Source organism: Pomacea canaliculata, linkage group LG1 (genome assembly GCF_003073045.1).
Source record: "Pomacea canaliculata isolate SZHN2017 linkage group LG1, ASM307304v1, whole genome shotgun sequence".
NCBI lineage: Eukaryota > Metazoa > Mollusca > Gastropoda > Architaenioglossa > Ampullariidae > Pomacea > Pomacea canaliculata.
Window position 1 is genome coordinate 3179913 of NC_037590.1, and position 20124 is coordinate 3200036.

Below are 20124 nucleotides of genomic sequence, written 5' to 3' on the forward strand. Positions count from 1 at the left end.
ACTGTTATCGGCTTTTACCGCAATCTGAAGAAGACATAAACATAAAGAACAATGATTGCATAAACATAAAGACTGATTGCGGGATCCTTCTCTTTTTCATGGTGTTTTTCTGTGCCTCTGTATATTTGTTTGTTGACAAGCTTGTACGTTTGTTCTTCTTATTTTTAATCTATTTTTTTTTTTTTGCTTCTGTCCCACACATTGAGTCTACTTTAAAGTGGGAAAATATATAATAAAGTTCTCCTCCTTCTATTTATTGTCATCTGCAATAGAAATGACTATTTTTCTGTTATTGGTTGATGTCATAACAAGTGTCATTGTAACCTCCGGTTTTCCTGTTAGTGTCTGATGTAAGAACGAGGGCAGTTACAATGACCTCTATCTCCTTACTTTCTGATGTCAGAACAAATGTAGCTGACCTACCTTCTGCTACTGTCTGATGTAAGAGAAAGAGTAGTTACAACATGTTTTCCACTGGTGTCTGATGTAAACATGTGCAATGATCTGGATAATGTACTAACACGTGCAGCTATGATGATCTTGCTGTAGTCAATCCATGCACCTCTGGTTACTCCCAGCATAATATTTTGTGACTAGGGTAGGGCATGATGCAGGTTTGACCAAAGGTAAAAAACAAGACTATACCAGCGAGGTCAGTAGGAAAATAAAGACAACCGTGGAGAACTGGATAATAAAGCACCACATAGTGTAATGGCACTGGTAACAGTCAGAAGGCCTGACAGACACTCAGACACTCACCAGACCAGACAACACATGGATTCAACCATCGAAGACGATAGTGGACATCACCTCAGAAAGGCTGCTGTACAAAATTGATTGTCTGAAGACTGAAAATACACTGAATGCCACACACCACAACTTGACACTGTAAGGTAGGGAAAAATGATAATTCTACCATCTAGTTAGCCAACCAATTAAAGAAATTTCACCAGCCTAATTACCCAACCAATTAAAGTGATGTTCTGGAAGAAGACAGCTGAGGAGACTGGTTTGACACCGTGTTTTTCCATGTGCGGGTCTAACTATAACTTGTTGTTCAGTCTGAGGTCGCATGTGGGTTATGTTGACCTAAACTGATATGGGCGATGGAGCTTGTGACAGATTGTGAACTAAGTGGCACTCGCTGCTTTATGACAAATCTGCTGTCTCGGCTAACACTAAATATACAGTTGTCTCAGCTAACAAGAACTATACAGCTGTCTCGGCTAACACTAAATATACAGTTGTCTCAGCTAGCACTGAGCGAGAAGTGCGCACTTCACGCTCCGAACTATGTTTACAAAAGCTTTGATGCCAAAGGTCAAAAACCATGTAGTACAGTCGCACCGACCTCGATTAAGAATAACACCAGTAGCTTAAATAACCTAGGGTCAAAATGTGTAACGCAGGTTTTTTTTTATTTTTATTTGATAAATATGGCCTCCAGTTCAAAACGTGTAACGCGGCTATAAATAGACTCTCCCCCTAGAAACTGCTAACCACTTAAATTCAGTTTATCCTCTGAATAAATATTCCGGCAGCCGCAGGTATAAAAGTAGGAAAGAAGACGATATCCATAGTCTCTCAAGTTGTCGCTCAAAGCTTACAGCAGGTGTGAACACTGAGAGGTCCCAGGGGAGTTCATTTTGTGGGTACACGAAAGTGTACTTCATCAGGGTGTCTGTTTGGCAGTCTGAGTGCTTTTATCTTTCATCGACAACAACACAGGCGAGAAAATAGAAAACTGTAAAAATGGTGGTCGGCCTCACATCCAGAATTGTCAACTTTTCGTCAGAAATCAAGGTATTAGCTGATGATTTCTCGTTATTTTCCTTTTTTGAATCTTACTCTCTCTCTTATTTTCCGTTTGTGCCATCGAGAGATTTAAAGTATGAAGTCTACAGTTTTAAATGTTAATGTATGTTGTGTCAAAATGACAGTAGTTATGGCAGAAGTTCTAGTAGCTGATAACTTTGTCACAAGTTGGTCCAACAAGGAGTTGCTTTTGGTTCGGCTCTAAAGCCTTATGAATAGTGATTATTGAGCGTCCCTGGTTCGAACCTCACCTCGGACACGCTGAGAGTTTTTTCTTTCTTTCCACATCACACCAGTTTACAGGGCTTAGACTTGATACAGAGTTAGTTTTTGGATAGAAGTTGACATCATTATCCATCCATACCACACACACACACACACAATATTTTCATGTGGAAGATTTTGCGAAGGAGAAATGGAGAGACTCAGAATGTGTAGAGAGACGGAGATTATTTTATTTGTTCCTTAAATAGTCATTTAATTTGCATAGGTCTGATCTTTTTTTGCAGGTCGCGGCAGCAGTATTTATTTTGACACTGGTCACTGCCAAATTCGTCAACTACCTGAAAAAGCGACACCACAAACTGCCGCCTGGTCCCTGGAACTTACCTGTTGTAGGTTACCTCCCGTTCCTTGGGGAAGCGCCTCTGTTCACTTTTGCTTCTCTGCGAAAAATGTACGGCGATGTATTCAGCATCAAACTGGGCAGTTTTTCTGCCATCATCGTCAATGGGAAAGACCCCATCAAGGAAGCTCTTGTAACCAAAGGCGACGACTTTTCGGCCAGACCACCGTTTACGACTGCGACTCTGCTCAACGAGGGCAGGAACTTGGGATTCTCGGCCTTTGGACCCGTCTGGAAGGCTCACAGGAAACTTCTCAGTAATGTCCTGTACGCATTTACTAACGCAAGAAACAATCCCATTGAAGACATTGTCGTGTCAGAGGCCATCACTGTCGTTGAAGACTTTATTGCTCATGGAAACGAACCTTTTCGTGTCTGCGATATTGTCACCATGGCAGCTTGTAGCATGATGTATCAGCTTTGCTATGGTCGAAACAAGAATATTCGAGAAGATCCAGATTTCTCGGCTGCTCTGAGAAATAACCGAGAGTTTGCAAAGTTCACTGAAGCTGGGAATCCTGTTGATGTTATGCCGTGGATACGGCACATCCTCCCCTGGAAAATTCTCGACTTCCGAAAAGTCTTACAATCGTTATATTCTTACAGAATAAAGAAGGTCGAAGACCATGAAAAAACGTTCGATGAAGAAAATCGTCGTGACATCACCGATGGTCTGATCCACGCAGCCAACCATTTGTCTGAGAAGGAAAAAGAAGTCGGGCTGGACAGAAGGAGGGTCATCGAAAGTCTTGACACTATTTTTGGAGCTGGTGTCATGACAGTGTCAACATTCTTTGACTGGTGTGTTCTGCTCATGGCAGCTCACCCCGAGACACAGGAGAAAGTATTTCAAGAAATAGAAGACGTTGTCGGTCAATCCCGCTACCCGTCTCTCGCTGACCGTTCCCGTCTACCCTTGGTGGAGGCCACCATCTATGAAGTGCTTCGCTTCAGCTGTCCTGTTCCCTTTGCTTTGCCTCACGCCACAACCTGTGACACGACAATACAAGGCTACGATGTTCCTAAAGGGACAGTGGTTCTGGTCAACCTCTTTTCCATCCTCCATGACAAGGAAACGTGGGGAGACCCCGAGAAGTTCCGACCAGAGCGTTTCCTGGACAACGGTCAGGTGGACAGGCCAAGGCCGAGCAAGTGATCGTCTTCTCTTTGGGCAGACGACGATGTTTGGGGGAATTCGTCGCAAGGATGGAGGTCTTCCTGGCCTTCACCACCCTCATCCAGCGTTGTCGGTTGTATAAACCACCCGGGGCACCCGAGTACACACTGGGCAGGGTTTTTAAATTCGGGTGCGAGCCAGCCCCGTACGAAGTCTGTGCTGCTCGTCGAGAGTGACAGTTATTTTCTGTAACTAGACCAAGACCGCTTTTTATACTTTCATTTGTTTGATTTATGGTCGAGTAGCTTTTCTGAAGAACTTTACATAAAGTCCCATAACAGGGAAAATATGATAGATTATCTTCTTTAATGGTATATTTTGAAAAAGTTGAAATATACTGATAGTAAAAATATGCAAATAGTAACGACATGCTTTAAATTGTCAGTGTTTCGAACATTCTAAGCTGTTTTATACGTTCATTTATCTTTGTTCTTAGTCATCAAAGGAATGATATCCGTTGTAGCATTATCATTGTATATATCCTATTGTTGGTCTGACTATGTAGCGATGTGCGTGTTGAAAATATACGTGTAAACTCTAACACCAGCTGCTGTGTTTGTTTAGTGTGATTGTTTTTTTTTTGTTCTGTTATCTCTAATGTCACCTCCACCTCGAAGACGCGCGCACACACACACATTCCTACCTGAGGTTTGTGGAGTTGTTTTGTACAATCGAGTGTCAAGGTGAGGTGTGCTCCAGACGAGGGTCAAGACTGTGTGCACAGGACATTGCAACCGTAAACAATCACACCTTTCAGCTTGAGTAGCTCTAAATAATTCAAGTCTCGTTAGAAATTTCCAAAATGGCACACGAGGGTTTAGAGATCGGACTGTTACTTGTGGTTATTTTGCAATCATCAGACTTGATGCATAACTTTACACCTCAAGTATCTCAAGCTTTACAGTCTTGCCTTCAACAACAACAGCAAGAAGAAGATGAAGAAAAAGAATGGAATAGCTAAGTTTTCAAATAGGTATATTTTAAACTCGGAATAAACCCTATTAATAGTGAGTTTACTTGACAAAAACACATAGAATAAATATTACTTCTAAGGACAATTTCTAGAGGAGTATAAATTAACAAGTAAAAATATTTTGTTGAAAGCGAAGACTCATTCCACATAATGAAATAAGAATGAAATGTTTGAGATGAACAGGTACATTTAAACTTCAGCAGCACAAGTGTCGTGTAATATTGTCCTCGCAGTTTTGGTGAAATGATTAAAACAAGTGTCACACTTTCCCTAGATGAATCGTGACAAGATATATCTGTATAGACAGTTAAATTCAAATGTCATTGCAACACACACACATGTCCATTTATATTTAGTTTCTGGCAGAGAACACTAATTGCCGTAATGTGCTTTGTGTAGCAGGGGCAGCAACTGTTGCACGACCTGCATTCTATCACACAGCAGTTGTTACCCCTGTTTGTAGTGGTGTATTGTGTGTTAGTACGTGTGGCTGTACATATGCTTGTGAGTGTATGTGTCTGCACGAGTAGCTTATGTTTGTCCTCTTTGTTTCAAAGAGTCTACTATATGTGGAATGAGTATATTTATGTGCAGCGCTGTTTGTACGTGCTATAGAGAAACGATTTTAACACATATTTTTAGAAATGGCGTATGTTTACTGGTTTATGTCAGATTTTGTAAGTTTTTGGCAGATGGTCATACCCTTGCTGGAGCTAACTCTTGAATTAATAAATAACCAACATCCTCCATCCCTCTCACTCGCTTTTTCTCTCTCTTTTGAGGCGCTAATCAAGGCACTTGCACGGTGCAAACTTGTGTAGACACATAGGTAAACACCCACTCACAAATATTTATCACACATCGGTACATACGCACTCACAAATACATGTATGTATTAGGATGGCAGTGGAGCGTGTCACAAAGTTGAGTGTATGTGTGTCACAGTGGCGAGGAAGGTATGAATGTCAGCTGGCTGTAAGTGATTAACATGGCAGGAGGCTCAAATAACATAAATACTCGTCCTGTTGGACTGAGGACATGTGAGGGAACTGCATGCTGTTAGGCAGCGAGTATAACATCGCTGGCTCCATCTTGTTGCACAGCTAACAGCAAGAGTCGGGTGCAAACCCCTGCTAACAGTGTCTCTTCCAACAATTAAGTCCTTGTTTCCGCAGAAACATAACTGACCTGAGCTGAGTCATCTTGAAGCTCCACAAACATAAACATCAAGAAGAGGAAAAGAAAAGAATACTGGAAAACAAAAATGACCGCCAATCTCGAGAACACATTCTCAACAGAAATCAAGGTAAGGAATTATTTATTAGTTTGTCCTTCTTCTCTTCTTCAAACCTTCTTCTCCTCTACAAAGTCACCAACACAGGGAGGATTGACTGTCCTAGATTCAGGTCTCGCCCAGCTATATATAAACCAGGGATAAATATAGAAATGATAACGATGTAATTCCTTTTCCTTAATGATCTCTCGAGCTCACACGCACGCAAACGGGTGCACATATCCTCAAATATCATTACTGTCTTTCATCCTCCCTACCTCATACAAACACACAACATTCAGATTGTCACACACTGAAATACATACACACCTAAAGGACCCCCAGGTGACTCGTTCACATATAAACACAATTCGTAATCAGAAAGACCACACGATCAACAAGTAATTTTTGTCCTTTGATATTTAAACTTATTTCATTGTGTCTCTACGTGCAGGTTGCAGCTACAGTATTTGTTGTCACCTTAGTCGCCGTGAGACTTGTCAACTTCCTGAACAAGCGCCGCTACAAGCTGCCCCCTGGTCCCTGGAACCTGCCCCTTGTAGGTTACCTCCCTTTCCTTGGGAAAGAGCCCCCGGTTACCTTCTCTTCTCTGCGGGACATTTACGGCGATGTGTTCAGCATCCAAATGGGCAGCTTCCCGGCCATCGTGGTCAACGGGATGGATGCTATTAGAGAAGCTCTCCTAACCAGAGGAGACGACTTTTCTGCCAGACCACCGTTCACCACCGCCCGACTCCTGAATGAGGGCAGGAATTTAGGATTTGCGGCCTTTGGACCCATCTGGAAAGCTCACCGGAAAGTTGTTACCCATGTTATGTACGCCTTCACCAACGCCAGAAATAACCCCATTGAGGACATCATTGTGTCGGAAGCCATCACTGTTGTTGAGGAGTTTGCTGCCCACGGAAAGGAACCTTTTGATCCCTTCGAAAGCATTTCAGTGGCAGCGTCTAGCATGGTGTACCAGTTGTGTTATGGTAGACATAAAAATATTCGGGAAGATCCAGACTTTTCGAACAACATGCAGAATTCCCGGGACTTCCGAAAATTCACAAAGACCGGGAATCCGGTAGATGTTATGCCCTGGCTACGTCATCTCATGCCCTGGAAGGTCAGCAGGTTTCTAGAAATCACAGGAACGTTTGCCAAAAATCGAATAAAGAAAGTTAAAGAACACGAACAAACATTCGACGGGGAATATCTTCGGGATATCACTGATGGTCTAATCTCCGCTGCCGACCATCTGTCAGAAGAAGATAAAGCAATAGGTCTGGACAGGACACGGGTCATCGAAAGTCTAGATACTATTTTCGCTGCTGGAACAGGCACAGTGGGGGGAGTCTTACACTGGATGGTTCTGCTCATGGCAGCTCACCCTGATGTCCAAGAGAACGTATTCCAAGAGATCGAAAAGGTTGTCGGACTAAATCGCTATCCTTCCCTTGCGGACCGTTGCAGTCTTCCCGTGGTAGAAGCGACCATCTACGAAGTGTACCGCTTTGCTGCTCCTGTCCCTGTACCTGCGCCTCGGTTGACAACTTGCGACACGACTGTTCACGGCTACGAGGTTCCTGAAGGAACGGTGGTTCTGTTCAACATCTCTTCTGTCCTCCATGATAAGGACACGTGGGGAGACCCCGAGAAGTTCCGACCAGAGCGTTTCCTGTTGGACAACGGTCAGCTGGACAAGGCCAAGGCCGAGCAAGTGATTGTCTTCTCCTTGGGTAGACGACGATGTTTGGGCGAGTATCTGGCACGGATGGAGGTCTTTCTGACCTTCTCCACCCTCATCCAACGCTGTCGACTGTACAAGCCACCCGGGGTACCCGACTACACGCTGGGGAGGGTGTATGGAATCGGATGTGATCCAGCACCTTTTAAAGTGTGTGTGGCTCTCAGAGAATAAAAACTACATTCAACTTACATGAATATACGAGTAAAATGTTACTTAATGGAATTTGCCTTTCCTTTTTAAAAAACTGAGCTTTATTCTGTTTGTCGGTGTATTTGTAATTACTTCTTACACTAAGGAAAACATTTAAATGGAAATTGAGATAATGTTTTAGCTATGAAACGATTTCTAGGATAAGGTTTGCGTACTCATAATGTGATGTGATGTGAGATATAATACTCTAGAAGGTATCTGATTTTTACCAATATACATGAATGCTATGTGAGACACTGGTTAAAAACCACGGGAATGTAATTATAGTCTTAAAATATCAGAGCTAGACAATGACGGGAAACAAAACTGTGGATCTGACATGAAGATGATGATTATTATTTTATTATTATTAGGTATTATTTAGTGTATGTTTCTAGTTTGGTTTTGGGCTTTTGGTTTGGTTTTTGGCTCAATCAGAGAGTGAGATCAGAGCAGTTTATTAGATTCCTTAAGTAAAGGTTGATACAACCACTTTCAGAAATGAAGTTGTATTGTCAGTAGGAGCGATAGTCGTTGTTTCTATAAATCCAGCTTTGCCAAATAAGATGAGATCACTCCCTACGGACCTTATCAATGACGAGGATGAATGTCATTTGACATTTTGCTGCCCGTTTTAAAGAATTATCAATTTGCTTGATTGCAAAAAAAAAAAAAACCAAAAAAAAAAAAACCAAAACAAAACAAAACAAGAAAAAAACAAACCAAACAAACAAAAACCAAAGAAAAACAAACACAAAAAAACTTACTGCAGTCCTACATTTTGCACTCCTAATGTTGATGTGTACACACAATATTACCCAATTTATCTACATTAGTATATATAGACATCAAGAAAATAAACAAGCATGTTAAAGAATATTATATGTAGTTTAAAGTATAGTCTTCATCTTAGGATTATAATATATTTTGTATCTTTATGCTGTAATCTTTATGTTTTATCAATCCACTGGAATCGACCCAATGCTCAGCTAAATAAACATTTTGTATTCCTGTTTATGTATGTGTGTGTGTGTGGGGGGGAGTTCAGTGTCCAACAGGCTTTTAATTTTTTTAAATTTATTTTTTCTTGCACAGCCACGCATTTGTTTGCCTGAAATAAGTTTTTTTCTTATGTTATTTAATTGTTTCTTATATGAGCTGACCTGCAACATTGCATTAACTCATTTGCAAAATATAGTTGCAAAGACTTACTTGAACATCGTCTTCAAGATGTTTACTTGAATCACCAACATGATAATGCATGCTAATTTTGTTTTTGTTACATGGGGCCGGGGGATTGCAGGGACTAGTGAAGGTATGTAGGGACTGGCAAGGAGGTAGCCATCACTGAACATTTGACCCGAGTCTGATACATGCTTGAGTGTGAAAACAGTCACATTAGGATTTGAAAGCGTGAACTTTGTCAGAATGTTGGTGAATAAATGCAACTTCGTCCATGCATGTATATATATATATTGTAGCTACAGTTTACACCACAGTTCTGATGGAAACATGTTTTCACTAACGACGCCTCTCAACTGATAAAATACAGGCAAAACTTCTGATTCTTCAAGGATTTGGCAAAACAGAAATAGCTGTTGACATTCCGATATGGCAGTTCTTCACGGTGCTTATTCAAACAGTTTGAATGAAATCCTGGTAAGGCTTCTTCTTATTGGTTTCATTATTCTTCTACTCCTTCATTCATGTTCGTATGTTTATTCATTCATTTGTTGTTGTTTGTGTGTATGTGAGTTGTTTCGCTTGCAATCTAGATATGATTTTCATATGTTGTTGTTCAGCTGTGTTCACACTGGCCAACCGTTCAGAGGTAGAAACTGCCAATCACACAGTCTGTCACCTGCTGTGTTCATAATGTCCAACCGTCGAGAAAAGGAACCGTTAATCACACCCCGGATGATAGCTGGAATTTCGCTGCCAAAGACAGAAGCCTGACTGAAGACTTTTGTCCTCCAAATCCACTCAAGACATTACTTTTCTACTGTCATCGCCTTCCTCTAGAAGCCAAATGAAAGAAATAACAATTTTTTGATGCATAATATTGGTATACCAATTTGCTATAGCAGACCTTCATGGTTCTTGTTTCAGACTGCAGCGGCTGTTTTTATTGTCACGTTCGCCATCGTCAAACTGTTCAGCACCCTCAGCAAGAAACACTACAACCTGCCACCAGGTCCACGAAACCTGCCGCTGGTTGGTTACCTTCCTTTCCTCGGGAAAGCTCCTGTAGAGACCTTCAGCTCCCTGCGTGGTCTCTATGGCGACGTGTTCAGCATCACTCTGGGCAGCTTCCCGGCTATCGTAGTCAATGGGAAAGATGGCATCAAAGATGCTCTTCTAGCTCAGAGAGACGACTTTGCGGGCAGGCCATCATTCTCTACAGGCAGACTGTTAAACGAGGGTCGAAACTTCGCCTTCCTCTCGGCAGGTCCTCTCTGGAAAGCTCACAGGAAAATCGTCAGGCACGTGATGTACGCTTTCGGCAATGCGAGGAACAATCCCATCGAAGACATTGTCGTGTCTGAGGCCATTACCATCGTCGACGACTTCGTCGCTCAGAAAGGCAAACCTTTCCATCCTTACAATAGTATTTTGCTGGCAGCGGCGAGTATAATGTACCAACTCTGTTACGGCCGACACAAGAACATTCGCGAAGATCAAGACTTTCATGACATCCTAACCAACACGAGAGAAATCTCGAAGTTCGCCAAAGCTGGAAATTCTGTTGACGTGATGCCGTGGCTCCGTCACGTGATGCCCTGGAGAGTCAGGAAGTTTCTACAATTCTTAGTCACGGCTACCAGACGCAGAACAAAGAAGGTTGAAGAACACGAGAGAACGTTTGACGAGCAGCATCTTCGCGACATCACTGATGGCCTGATCTCCGCCGCCAACAACTTGTCTGAAGAGGACAAAAATGTGGGGATGGATAAAACACGAATCATCGAGAGTCTTGATGTAATATTTGGCGCTGGGACCAACACGGTGTCTGTATTTCTTGACTGGAGCGTTCTTCTCATGGCTGCTTACCCTGATGTCCAAGAGAAAGTATTTCGAGAGATCGAGATGGTTGTCGGACTAAATCGCTACCCGTCTCTCGCCGACCGTTCCAGTCTACCCATGGTAGAGGCGACCATCTACGAAGTGTTTCGCTTTGCAAGCCCCGTTCCGCTAGCTTTGCCTCACGCCACAACTTGCGACACGACTGTACGAGGCTACGATGTTCCTAAAGGAACGGTGGTTCTGGTCAACATCTTTTCTGTCCTCCACGATAAAGAAACGTGGGGAGACCCCGAGAAGTTCCGGCCAGAGCGTTTCCTGTTGGACAACGGTCAGCTGGACAAGGCCAAGACCGAGCAAGTCATCGTCTTCTCGATGGGTAGACGACGATGTGTCGGCGAGTATCTGGCACGGATGGAGGTCTTCCTGGCTTTCACTACCCTCATCCAACGCTGTCGACTGTACAAGCCACCCGGGGCACCCGAGTACACACTGGGGAGAGTGTTCGAGTTGGCCTGCCTTCCACAGTCTTACCAAGTGTGCGCTGATCGGAGAGAGTAAACAATAATATGAGTATCAATATTCTTTGTCAGTGTCATAAAATTGGTGTTCTTTTTTTAATCAGTCAGATGAGACAGGTACGAGAAACGGAAAAGGTTGTCGGATGACAAATGGGTGAGTGGGTCTGTACCTCCGTGTGAGCATGGGCGTATATAGATACAGTATTTTCATTAATCCTTTAACCTGGTGCCGAAAGGTGATTCGCTCAGAAATCTCTTCGTATTCTTTTCTTGCCTATGATTAAGAGGTCTTATTTTAATAATTAAGTTTTTGCTAGTTGTTGGTGTCCTGCAAGATATTTTTCAGTTCAGCGTCAAAGATTAGAAGTTAAGTATTTTATTCAGAATTTTATTTAAGTCAAAGTGTAAACAGCAAAATGTGGATAAATCCCTTTTAAGCTCACGGACCGTTTTTATCAAAATCAAAATCAAAATCAAAACAGACTTTATTGTCTGCCCAGGAGACCCAGGGCAGAAATTTGTCTTTGCTCACATACCCATACAGACATTTAACACACAGTTAGAAGTAAAAGTGAGGAGTAAAATAGTGTCGATTGCACCAGTCCATCAAAGCAGTGTATCTTTATCCTAACAACAAACCTTGGGTGACCAAGGGCCTAAAAGCACTGCTGAACAAAAAGAAACATTTGTTCATCATGGGCAGAAGCCCACGACAGAAGATTAGTACATAGAGAGGACCATGATGCTATCCGTTGGGTGGGCAGAGGCTCTACGAGCATACTAGTTAGTCCGCTTTCAGTAGTTTGCCGGTGGACCAACGAGTGTCGACGAGATTGAAACAGAGGTCGAGTTAGCTCTCGCCATAAACCCGATGTGTCAGAATGCGGCTCGTGGTTACATCTTGAGCTCGCTGGAGGGACCTGCCAGACGTCGAGTTATGATGCTTCCGCATGACGCAAGAGATACGCCGAGAAAGATCTTGGGTGTCCTAGTGGAGGCGTACGGCGAACAAGAAAGATGTCGACATCAGTGCCACAGCAACGTGATGAGGTGGTCGACGAATACGCCGCGAAGCTCCAGAATTTAAGCAGGCGAGGTAGAAGGCGGCGCAGAGCGTCGAAGTGGCGGCGATTGACACCATCTCGGAGGACTGCAGCCCGACCGGTCAGGGAAAGTGACTGCCCCCGTTTTCCGTAACAGGATGACAGGGAATAAAAGTGTAGCTGGCCTGACTGGAAAGTGTCCGACGGCGGAGGTTGTCATTTATGGCAGTTGGGTGATGGCGTTGCTCGACACCGGCAGTGAGGTAACGACGGTCACTGACGAGTGGGCACGAGGGCATATACAGGACTTACAGCTAAAACAAAATCAGGAGTGGCGGTGGTGGACATGTTTACGGCCAGCGTCTGAGGACGTTCCTATCCTGGTGGTCAAGGACCTGGTCGATGTGGTCACAAGTGAGCGCAGGAGGCGCGTGTCGCTTCTACTAGGGAAGAACGTCCTTGATCGGATAATGGACTCTACCGCAGATGTGGCGCAGGCAGTACAGGCAGCCGTGCATGAAGCTCATCTTGAGAAGACATTGTCAACAAAAGGACTGGCTAGGGCCGCTGGCAACACGCCCGTTCCAGGATGCCAATGGGTCTGACGTCCACACCAGCCACTTTCCAGAGGTTAATGCAGACCACCATGCCGAACTTTTTAATTTCAGTCCTTCTTGTGTACCTAGACGATCATTTGGTATACTCCAAGATAAAGGACATTCAACTGCGGGAGGCGAAATGGAAATGTGAAATGGAATAAATGAATGTTTGTAAATGTAAATGTTTTGTCATCGTTTAAACGACGAAGAGAAATTGTATTCTTTAGGCGAATAAAACTTGTGTCTTCCAGCTACATTAACATCCGGTAAACAATCTTTTGTACAAGCATGGTGCTGTGTGAACTCCAATGTCAGTTAAGTGCATGAGAAAGAGAAGGAGGAGAAGAGGAAGTTTCTCTGCATAATAAACTTCATTATGGGCTGATAAACTACAATGCCTGAAGTCTGAAGGGAGGGGGGACTTTCTAGTCCGAGAGCACTTTCATTACCCTTCGGCCTTCTTATCATTTTGTGTCAACTGATAAGTTGAAGCTGCACGTATCGGTCGGTTCTGTACATTAATTGTCAGCATTGTATGAATATTTCACACTTAATGGGACGCCAACACTAATATCGTCAAGCGGAGCCACAAAGGTCAGTATACCTTTTACGGAAACTTGAAGTCTTTCTCCGTCAGTTCTGTCATTCTCACTCGGTTCTATCAGTCCCTTATTGAGTCTCATTCCTTTTTCTGTCATCTCCTGGTTCCACAATCTCTGCCTAGAGAACATGAATGGTCTTGTCGCCCTTGCTAATGTCTGTTGCAATATATATCACCAAAACACCAAGCAAAGGAACTGAATAGTCTTGAGTAATTAGCAAATCCTTACAAAGGCAACCCATATCCTCATTATTTCTGATCATGTGTCAGGGTGCGAGCTTTGGCCGCAGATACGCCATGGCTGTATGCAGAACGAATCGTCACACCAACCATGCACGAACTTATAATTTCTTTTACGTGTCCGTGCACAAGCTCATTCAATCCACGATGTTGTGTTAGTCCGAGGTGATAAAATGCTCATGTACCAAACTGAACCTAAGATAGATATCTTCTCTTCTTCCTTTCTCCACAACAAGTCACACAAACTAAGTCAGTGAACGATGCCTGCACCAACCATGAAATGCCCTCGAGCGTGGATCACTCGTGGCTTCATGCATTCAGTGAAATAAGACTTCATTACATTTTGTTTGAGAGCGTAAACATTTATTTGTCTAAAATGGAAATCGTACTGTTAGCATGAACAGCAAACAGATTAAAGTGAATTTACATAATGTCGCCAGCGGACTCTTCGTTATCACAGGGCAGTTGCTAGGCAATGGCTTGGTCCTTTTTTAAATGCCAGCGGCGAGAGTGGTGTGCGCATGCGCAGTGGTGCACTATGGGATAAAAACATGGCCCCCAAAGCACACTTTTTAATCTTTGCAAGTACACCCGGGGCTTCAAATTGCATGGTATGCACAGACCTGGGGGCAAAAGAATATTGTATAGAATTATTTCGCATCGGATATTACCATCCTACTAAATAGTAAATGAACAGGTTGTAGACTAGTAAATACTCAAGCGCAGCTACTTGGGTTCGTTTGTAGCATGCCATGGGGACAAGTCCTTGTGTTGTCAGTTTTAGAACTGTAGCAATTTGTTGTAATAAAAGTGACGTGGGGATAAAAGCGTTTTATGTTACTCTACAAGGACTCTATGTTATTTTAGTCCAGTGGAGCACAAAAGATGAAATACAGTTCTCTGAGGCACCACAAGATGTCACCTGAGCAGAAGCGTTCAAGTTAAAAGCAAAACATGACAAGCAGATACCATCGAAAACCTGTTTCGCAGGAATTCACGGAAATGTGAGTAAATATCTTTCGTGTACTGTTATTCTGCACGTTGCAGCATGTAATGTATGTCACTATGACAACGCTTCTGTTTCTGCTTGTGCCATTGGTTTACAGAGCTGACTACTTTGCCGTGATAAAGCCTTAGTTGATGGCTCGACGTAAAACACTAGTTTTCCTCTCTTGCTTCCCAATATGATACCGCATAATCCAAGAATCCATGCATATTTACAAATGTGTGCACAACTATGCACACAAATACAACCATGCACATAAGAAAAAAAGCGAACATACTGGGATTATATCGGTGATGTTTACATTCATCTGAGCACTTGTGATTATAACATTCTCAATGGTTTGTGATAGTAGGAACATTTTATAAAAATATTCTATAACTATTTAAAATTTGTATTTTGTGTCCTTGTAATCATTTGATTTACTTTAACATTCTTTCTTTATGGTTTCCTAGTGGGAAAAAGTGAAGATAAGAATTAACATATAATAAGCAAAATGCCTGATTGTTTTAGTAATATATTTTTTTCACAAACCATTGCACATTTCTGCAGTTTACACATTCATTGCAACTTTTTTTAAAAATCTTGAATGTTAATTGACATTTATTAGACATTTTTATGCATCGTGACATTTTATTTAGCTACAGAATATCCTCTTTTTCGTGTATGTGTGTTTTGTATGCTCACATACATACAATCACACATATTTTTTTGTGCGTTTGTGTTTGAATGCATGTAATTATGGGGTTTTGATATAAAGATGTCTTTATTATTTAGGAAAAGTTGGAAGTGAAAAGAAATTAACTTGACTAATCTTGGTTTGGAATTTCTAAAATCAAACTTTTTTGTTTTTATCAACAATATTGACATTTATCATACCATACTCATTACTGGGTTTTTTAGCAGTATGCAGATTTCTTATTTTATCTTATTGTAGATATTGATACCATTGACAGAAGGTAAAGACTCCAAGCCCTAACGGCTGTAATGACCTGTAAGTGGTTTACCATGTTTAGGGTACACCACGTACAAGATAGAGACCAGCCCTTAGCTTCTACCATAATTATCACTTTCCTGGATAAGCTTGGTATCTGCTTCTGGACTTCTGGATTAGCCAGCTAATTAGGACTGGGAAGAGTTTTCTAGTCACAGGCCTGAGCAGGCCTCAAATAATCACCCTGCTATACAATCATACAGACTAACCACCAAGCTACAGAGCCTCCCTGCTGCCAATAGCAGTCACATAAATTAAATTATTATGCTTTTACTATGTGAACCAAACAACTTAGGCATCCATTTTTCTAGTGAAGAGTTTCTAATAACAACCAATTGTTAATATTGCCATCAAGTCCTTATGACCAGCATGACTGTATGTTTGCTTTTATTCATGTTAACAAATAGGATATGTATAATTACAAACTTGTATTACTAGACTCTGGCAGACGATTTGTTCCAGCTAACTACTAAAATGAGGCAGGTGTATCTAAAGCTCTCAGTTTAGTCTCATTTCAGATTAACTACTAAAACGAGACAGGTGTGTACAAAGCTTCTGGTTTAGTCACATTCATAGTTAAGGCTTGCCAAGACTAAGAGTGGAGAACTTCGCAAGAGGTTAAGCATTGATCTCGGCAGACACAACAATCCACCTATACACGTTCATGATATAATTATGGACAAGAGGTGTGGCATAAGCATTGTACAAAATTTGCTGTCAACAGAAGTGAGCCGTTTGTTTCTAACAGAAATTATCTTGATGAGTTTCTTTGCTATTAATGATTTTGTTATCATTTTCCTTTTTCTGTTGCTCTCAACACACATATATATATATACTGGTTTCTTTTAGCTCCATTATTTGTATAATAAATTTCTTTTTCTAATTTCCTTTTTTTTGAGAGTAACATATAGATTTTCTTCTTTTTTTCAGCAAGAATATTTAATAAAATAGTTGATCGTGATAATGAAGATTTAGTCACTATCAATGTGCTCCATTTTATATGTGCATATCTCTCTCTTGATCCTAGTCCTCCCCAGTGAAGCATAGGGCCGCATAATGTGTTTGTGGCTTCTGTAGCATTTTTTTTTTTTTAAGGCTGGGGTTGCTAGCCCCATGCCCAACCCTCCTCCTTCATCCAGGCTTGGGACCGGCAGATTCCCCTGGGGGTATCCAGGCGGAGTTATATGTGTACATATATAAAAAAACACATGCACACATATAATATAAATAACATGACAAACAGCTGATGGAGTATTGTGTGTAGCAGATCTGGATTACTTCCCTTAGAGTGTCTTTGTATGATGTATGTTTAATGTGTATAAAAAACAAATTACATTTATGTTTGTGTTTGGCACATCCATTTATTCTTCTATTTTTAAAAAAATGTTATTAATGCAGTTTGCATTTATCTTTTCGATTTTGAAATTGACTTTTCTCTTATTTCCTCCTTAATGCTCAAATACTGAATGGAAGGAAACCAACAGTCAGCTTGAACAAGTTGTTTTCCACAGAAAGAATAACATTTGACGGCTATATCTAAGTAGTATGTCAGTATCATGTAATAGAATCTACAAGCTGCTTCACCTGGTTGGCATTTCATAGTTCACTCTCTTTTAATTTTCAAAGTCCTTCTCTTCTGTCTCTGGTTGGAAATCATATCCCAGTGTGTCAGTGCTACTGCGCCTTCCGCAGAGGTGTCAATGTTCATATATTATAAATGAACTTAATTACTTTTTATTAGTTTTAATCATCCTGGACATTTCTTGGTTTATATAGTTTATTTGGTAAGTAAAAAAAAAACTGCCAAGACATCTGTATAACAAACCTGTTTAACTTGTTCCACGGAATTTCAGTAACTTTGTTGATTTTTAAAATTAATTCATTAGTTTACAAAATTAATTATCAAATAATAGTTAATGTTTTCCCTCTTCTGGTCGCAAGTTGAAGCATTAGAATTCTAAGAGTTGTACTGTTTTAAGTACTAAGAGTTTTCCTTGCAAATAAGAGTTTCTTGTGACCTAATAATTATAAATGTCCCCATCATCAGCACCATGAAATCTAAAAGAAGCCAGATAGACGTTGGTGAGATGGGTTTGTGTTGTCATTCAACGGCCCTAATAGCTCGTTCTGTATTGTCAAGAAAAGGGAGGGGAGATCATATTAATGTCAGAAACAGACCGAAAGGAGGAACTATTCTAGGGCGGGGGCGACGACGGGCGAAGGCAGAATATCTTGGTAGCTCGACGCCAATTTCTATTATGCTAACAGACTTGCGGGTGCCAACACAGTGCTGCCACAAAGACAGATAGTGAATATACTCATTTCTCCTTGCTTCCACCACATTAAATAGCCCGAAATTGTCGTAATTTATATTTACATTCCAATGGGCGGCATATATGTATATAGACAGGGTCTTTCTCCCTGCCCTCTCATGTCCCGGTGGCAAACACGTACCTGGCTTGTGTGTGGGACATGTTTACCCCAGTGTTTTGCTGCTGGTTGCCCTGCAGTTCCACAGAGAAGTGAAAAGGCGCAGCCCGTGAGTTATCGTGACGCTGCCTTTGGCTCTTTAATTGCCCTCCACCGACCCGGCCTTCCGCCTTTTTTTTTCTTCTTTGTTTATCCAGGTTAGCTGAGGTGAAATTCGTGTCCCGAACTAGGGTTAAAGATCGTAGTGTCATTTTAACAAGCGGAGCTTGTCAGAGACCACAGTTCTGTGAACATCGGGGTATTAGGGTTTCGGATCACATGATCATTTGTCCTCCATTGTGAAGGGTGAATGGTTGGATGGGTGTTGATGGGTGCTTGTTTTTTTTTTAAAAGTTGTAATATTTGTAAAAAGATTTACACCCTAAAAACGGATGAAAAGAACATTAGACATCTTGTGTGACAGCTTGTGAACGTTGGGCGATTTAAACACTTCGGAGCGTTGCGAAAGCGACGATGTTATGCGGCACTGGGTATCTCATTCACGAAGTAAAGGTTGTTTCCCAGCAGACCTCCAGTAGGCAAAGCGATTGAGATGAAGAGAGTCTACCAGTCACATACACTTGCCGCGTTGGACTACGGACTGGCGAGGGTTTTTCAGGTGTGTTTGGCGAGTACCATTTGCCATCAACAAAAATTCCCGCAAAGAATAACAGCAGCCAGAAGGGGATTGATTTGGTCAGACACACTGACCACCTGGCACTGACTTCAGAGACTATTGCTTTGATCTAACGAACAGATCACCCGCTGCCACCATCAGAAGTCGATTGGTTTAACCTTCATCACCATCTGAAAAGATTTCATTGGACGATCTGAACACTTGAACCGCCCTCGAGAGATATTTTGTAGTGTTGCAGTATAACTTGATCTGCGTGCAACTGTTTCGAGCAGCTACCGCCCCTTCATGAAAATTAGTCTGCACTCGTTGCGATGACACTGATGTTTTCGTTTGTTTGTTTGCAAACATGTAAAGGCTTTTAGAAAACCGACGGGCTTTAGTGTAAAGGCTATAGGGTTTCATCATTTTATGAAGTTGTGCATGGGCTAGCATTACGCCATCGACACGATCCACCGCACACGTCCTCCCGGTCTGGTGTCCGTGCAGTGTGCAGACTGCGAGACGTGCATACCCACATCTCTCTCCTCCCTCTCCCCCCTCTCCCCACCCGACCTCCACACACATCCATCATGTCTGTACAAACAGTTACAATGCTCGCAATACGAGCACTAATCAACTCTCACTTCAGGCCGACCTCAAATGAAACAATCGTGTCAAGTTAGTTCGCTCTTGTGGATCTCTTGTGTGTTTTGCATCAGACAGGACAAATTGGGGCGTCGCTTTTTTTTTCTGGTCCTAGGGTCAGGTATACCTTGTTGGCCTAAAGGTCTACTTTAGTTTATGAATACCTCCAACATGTAGTGTACTCTTCTCACTAGCAATTTCTCACTTTGGTTTTGTGGTTTGTAAACTTTGGCGCAATATTTGTGCTGTTCCTTTGTTCAAGCAAAAACTTCTAAGCTGAAAAGTGTAATAAGAATATATGTGCATCATCATCATGATGGAGTGTTTAGGTCTCGTTCTCTGTACAAGGCAGGTTGAGAATGGATCTCCTCTCAGCTGTCACACCTGGAGTGGTTGTGATATGGTGTTCCATTGTATTGATCGAAGGGAAGAAGTTATACTGTGTTCGATGTTTATCTTGGGTGAAGAACAACACCGGAGGGCGTCAGGCTCACAGAGGCAGCGGCACTGGCCAGACACCTGTCAGAGTTGGTTCTTTGACACTGTGTTTCTACAGGAAGCCTC

At 42.0% G+C, this 20124-nt stretch overlaps 4 protein-coding genes across 5 annotated transcripts in view; all 4 read left to right on the plus strand.

Annotated features, from left to right (window-relative positions):
* The first annotated feature begins 43 nt into the window (after positions 1-43).
* On the plus strand, positions 44-3758 carry LOC112560125 (cytochrome P450 1A1-like). Its single transcript, XM_025231716.1, has 2 exons — positions 44-1803; positions 2325-3758. Exons 1-2 carry the CDS (start codon positions 1753-1755, stop codon positions 3594-3596), a joined length of 1323 nt encoding a protein of 440 aa, XP_025087501.1. The 5' UTR covers positions 44-1752; the 3' UTR covers positions 3597-3758.
* A 1753-nt stretch (positions 3759-5511) lies between these two features.
* On the plus strand, positions 5512-8484 carry LOC112572303 (cytochrome P450 1A1-like). Its single transcript, XM_025251919.1, has 2 exons — positions 5512-5896; positions 6318-8484. The coding sequence occupies exons 1-2, from the start codon at positions 5855-5857 to the stop codon at positions 7788-7790; spliced, it is 1515 nt and encodes a 504-aa protein (XP_025107704.1). The 5' UTR covers positions 5512-5854; the 3' UTR covers positions 7791-8484.
* Positions 8485-9285: 801 nt separating this feature from the next.
* Positions 9286-11413, plus strand: LOC112572295 (cytochrome P450 1A1-like). The gene is made up of 2 exons (XM_025251907.1): positions 9286-9467; positions 9918-11413. Exons 1-2 carry the CDS (start codon positions 9420-9422, stop codon positions 11388-11390), a joined length of 1521 nt encoding a protein of 506 aa, XP_025107692.1. The 5' UTR covers positions 9286-9419; the 3' UTR covers positions 11391-11413.
* Positions 11414-13002: 1589 nt separating this feature from the next.
* Positions 13003-20124, plus strand: part of LOC112576641 (protein FAM149B1-like) — a 43114-nt gene continuing 35992 nt past the window's right edge. Inside the window, exons 1-2 of one of the 2 annotated variants that reach the window (XM_025259624.1) lie at positions 13003-14444; positions 14701-14837. In XM_025259624.1, coding sequence (XP_025115409.1) covers positions 14788-14837 — 50 coding nt within the window. In that variant the 5' untranslated portion in view covers positions 13003-14444; positions 14701-14787. Of the gene's footprint in view, positions 14838-20124 lie in introns of both variants that reach the window. The other variant, XM_025259538.1, reaches the window with a different exon arrangement.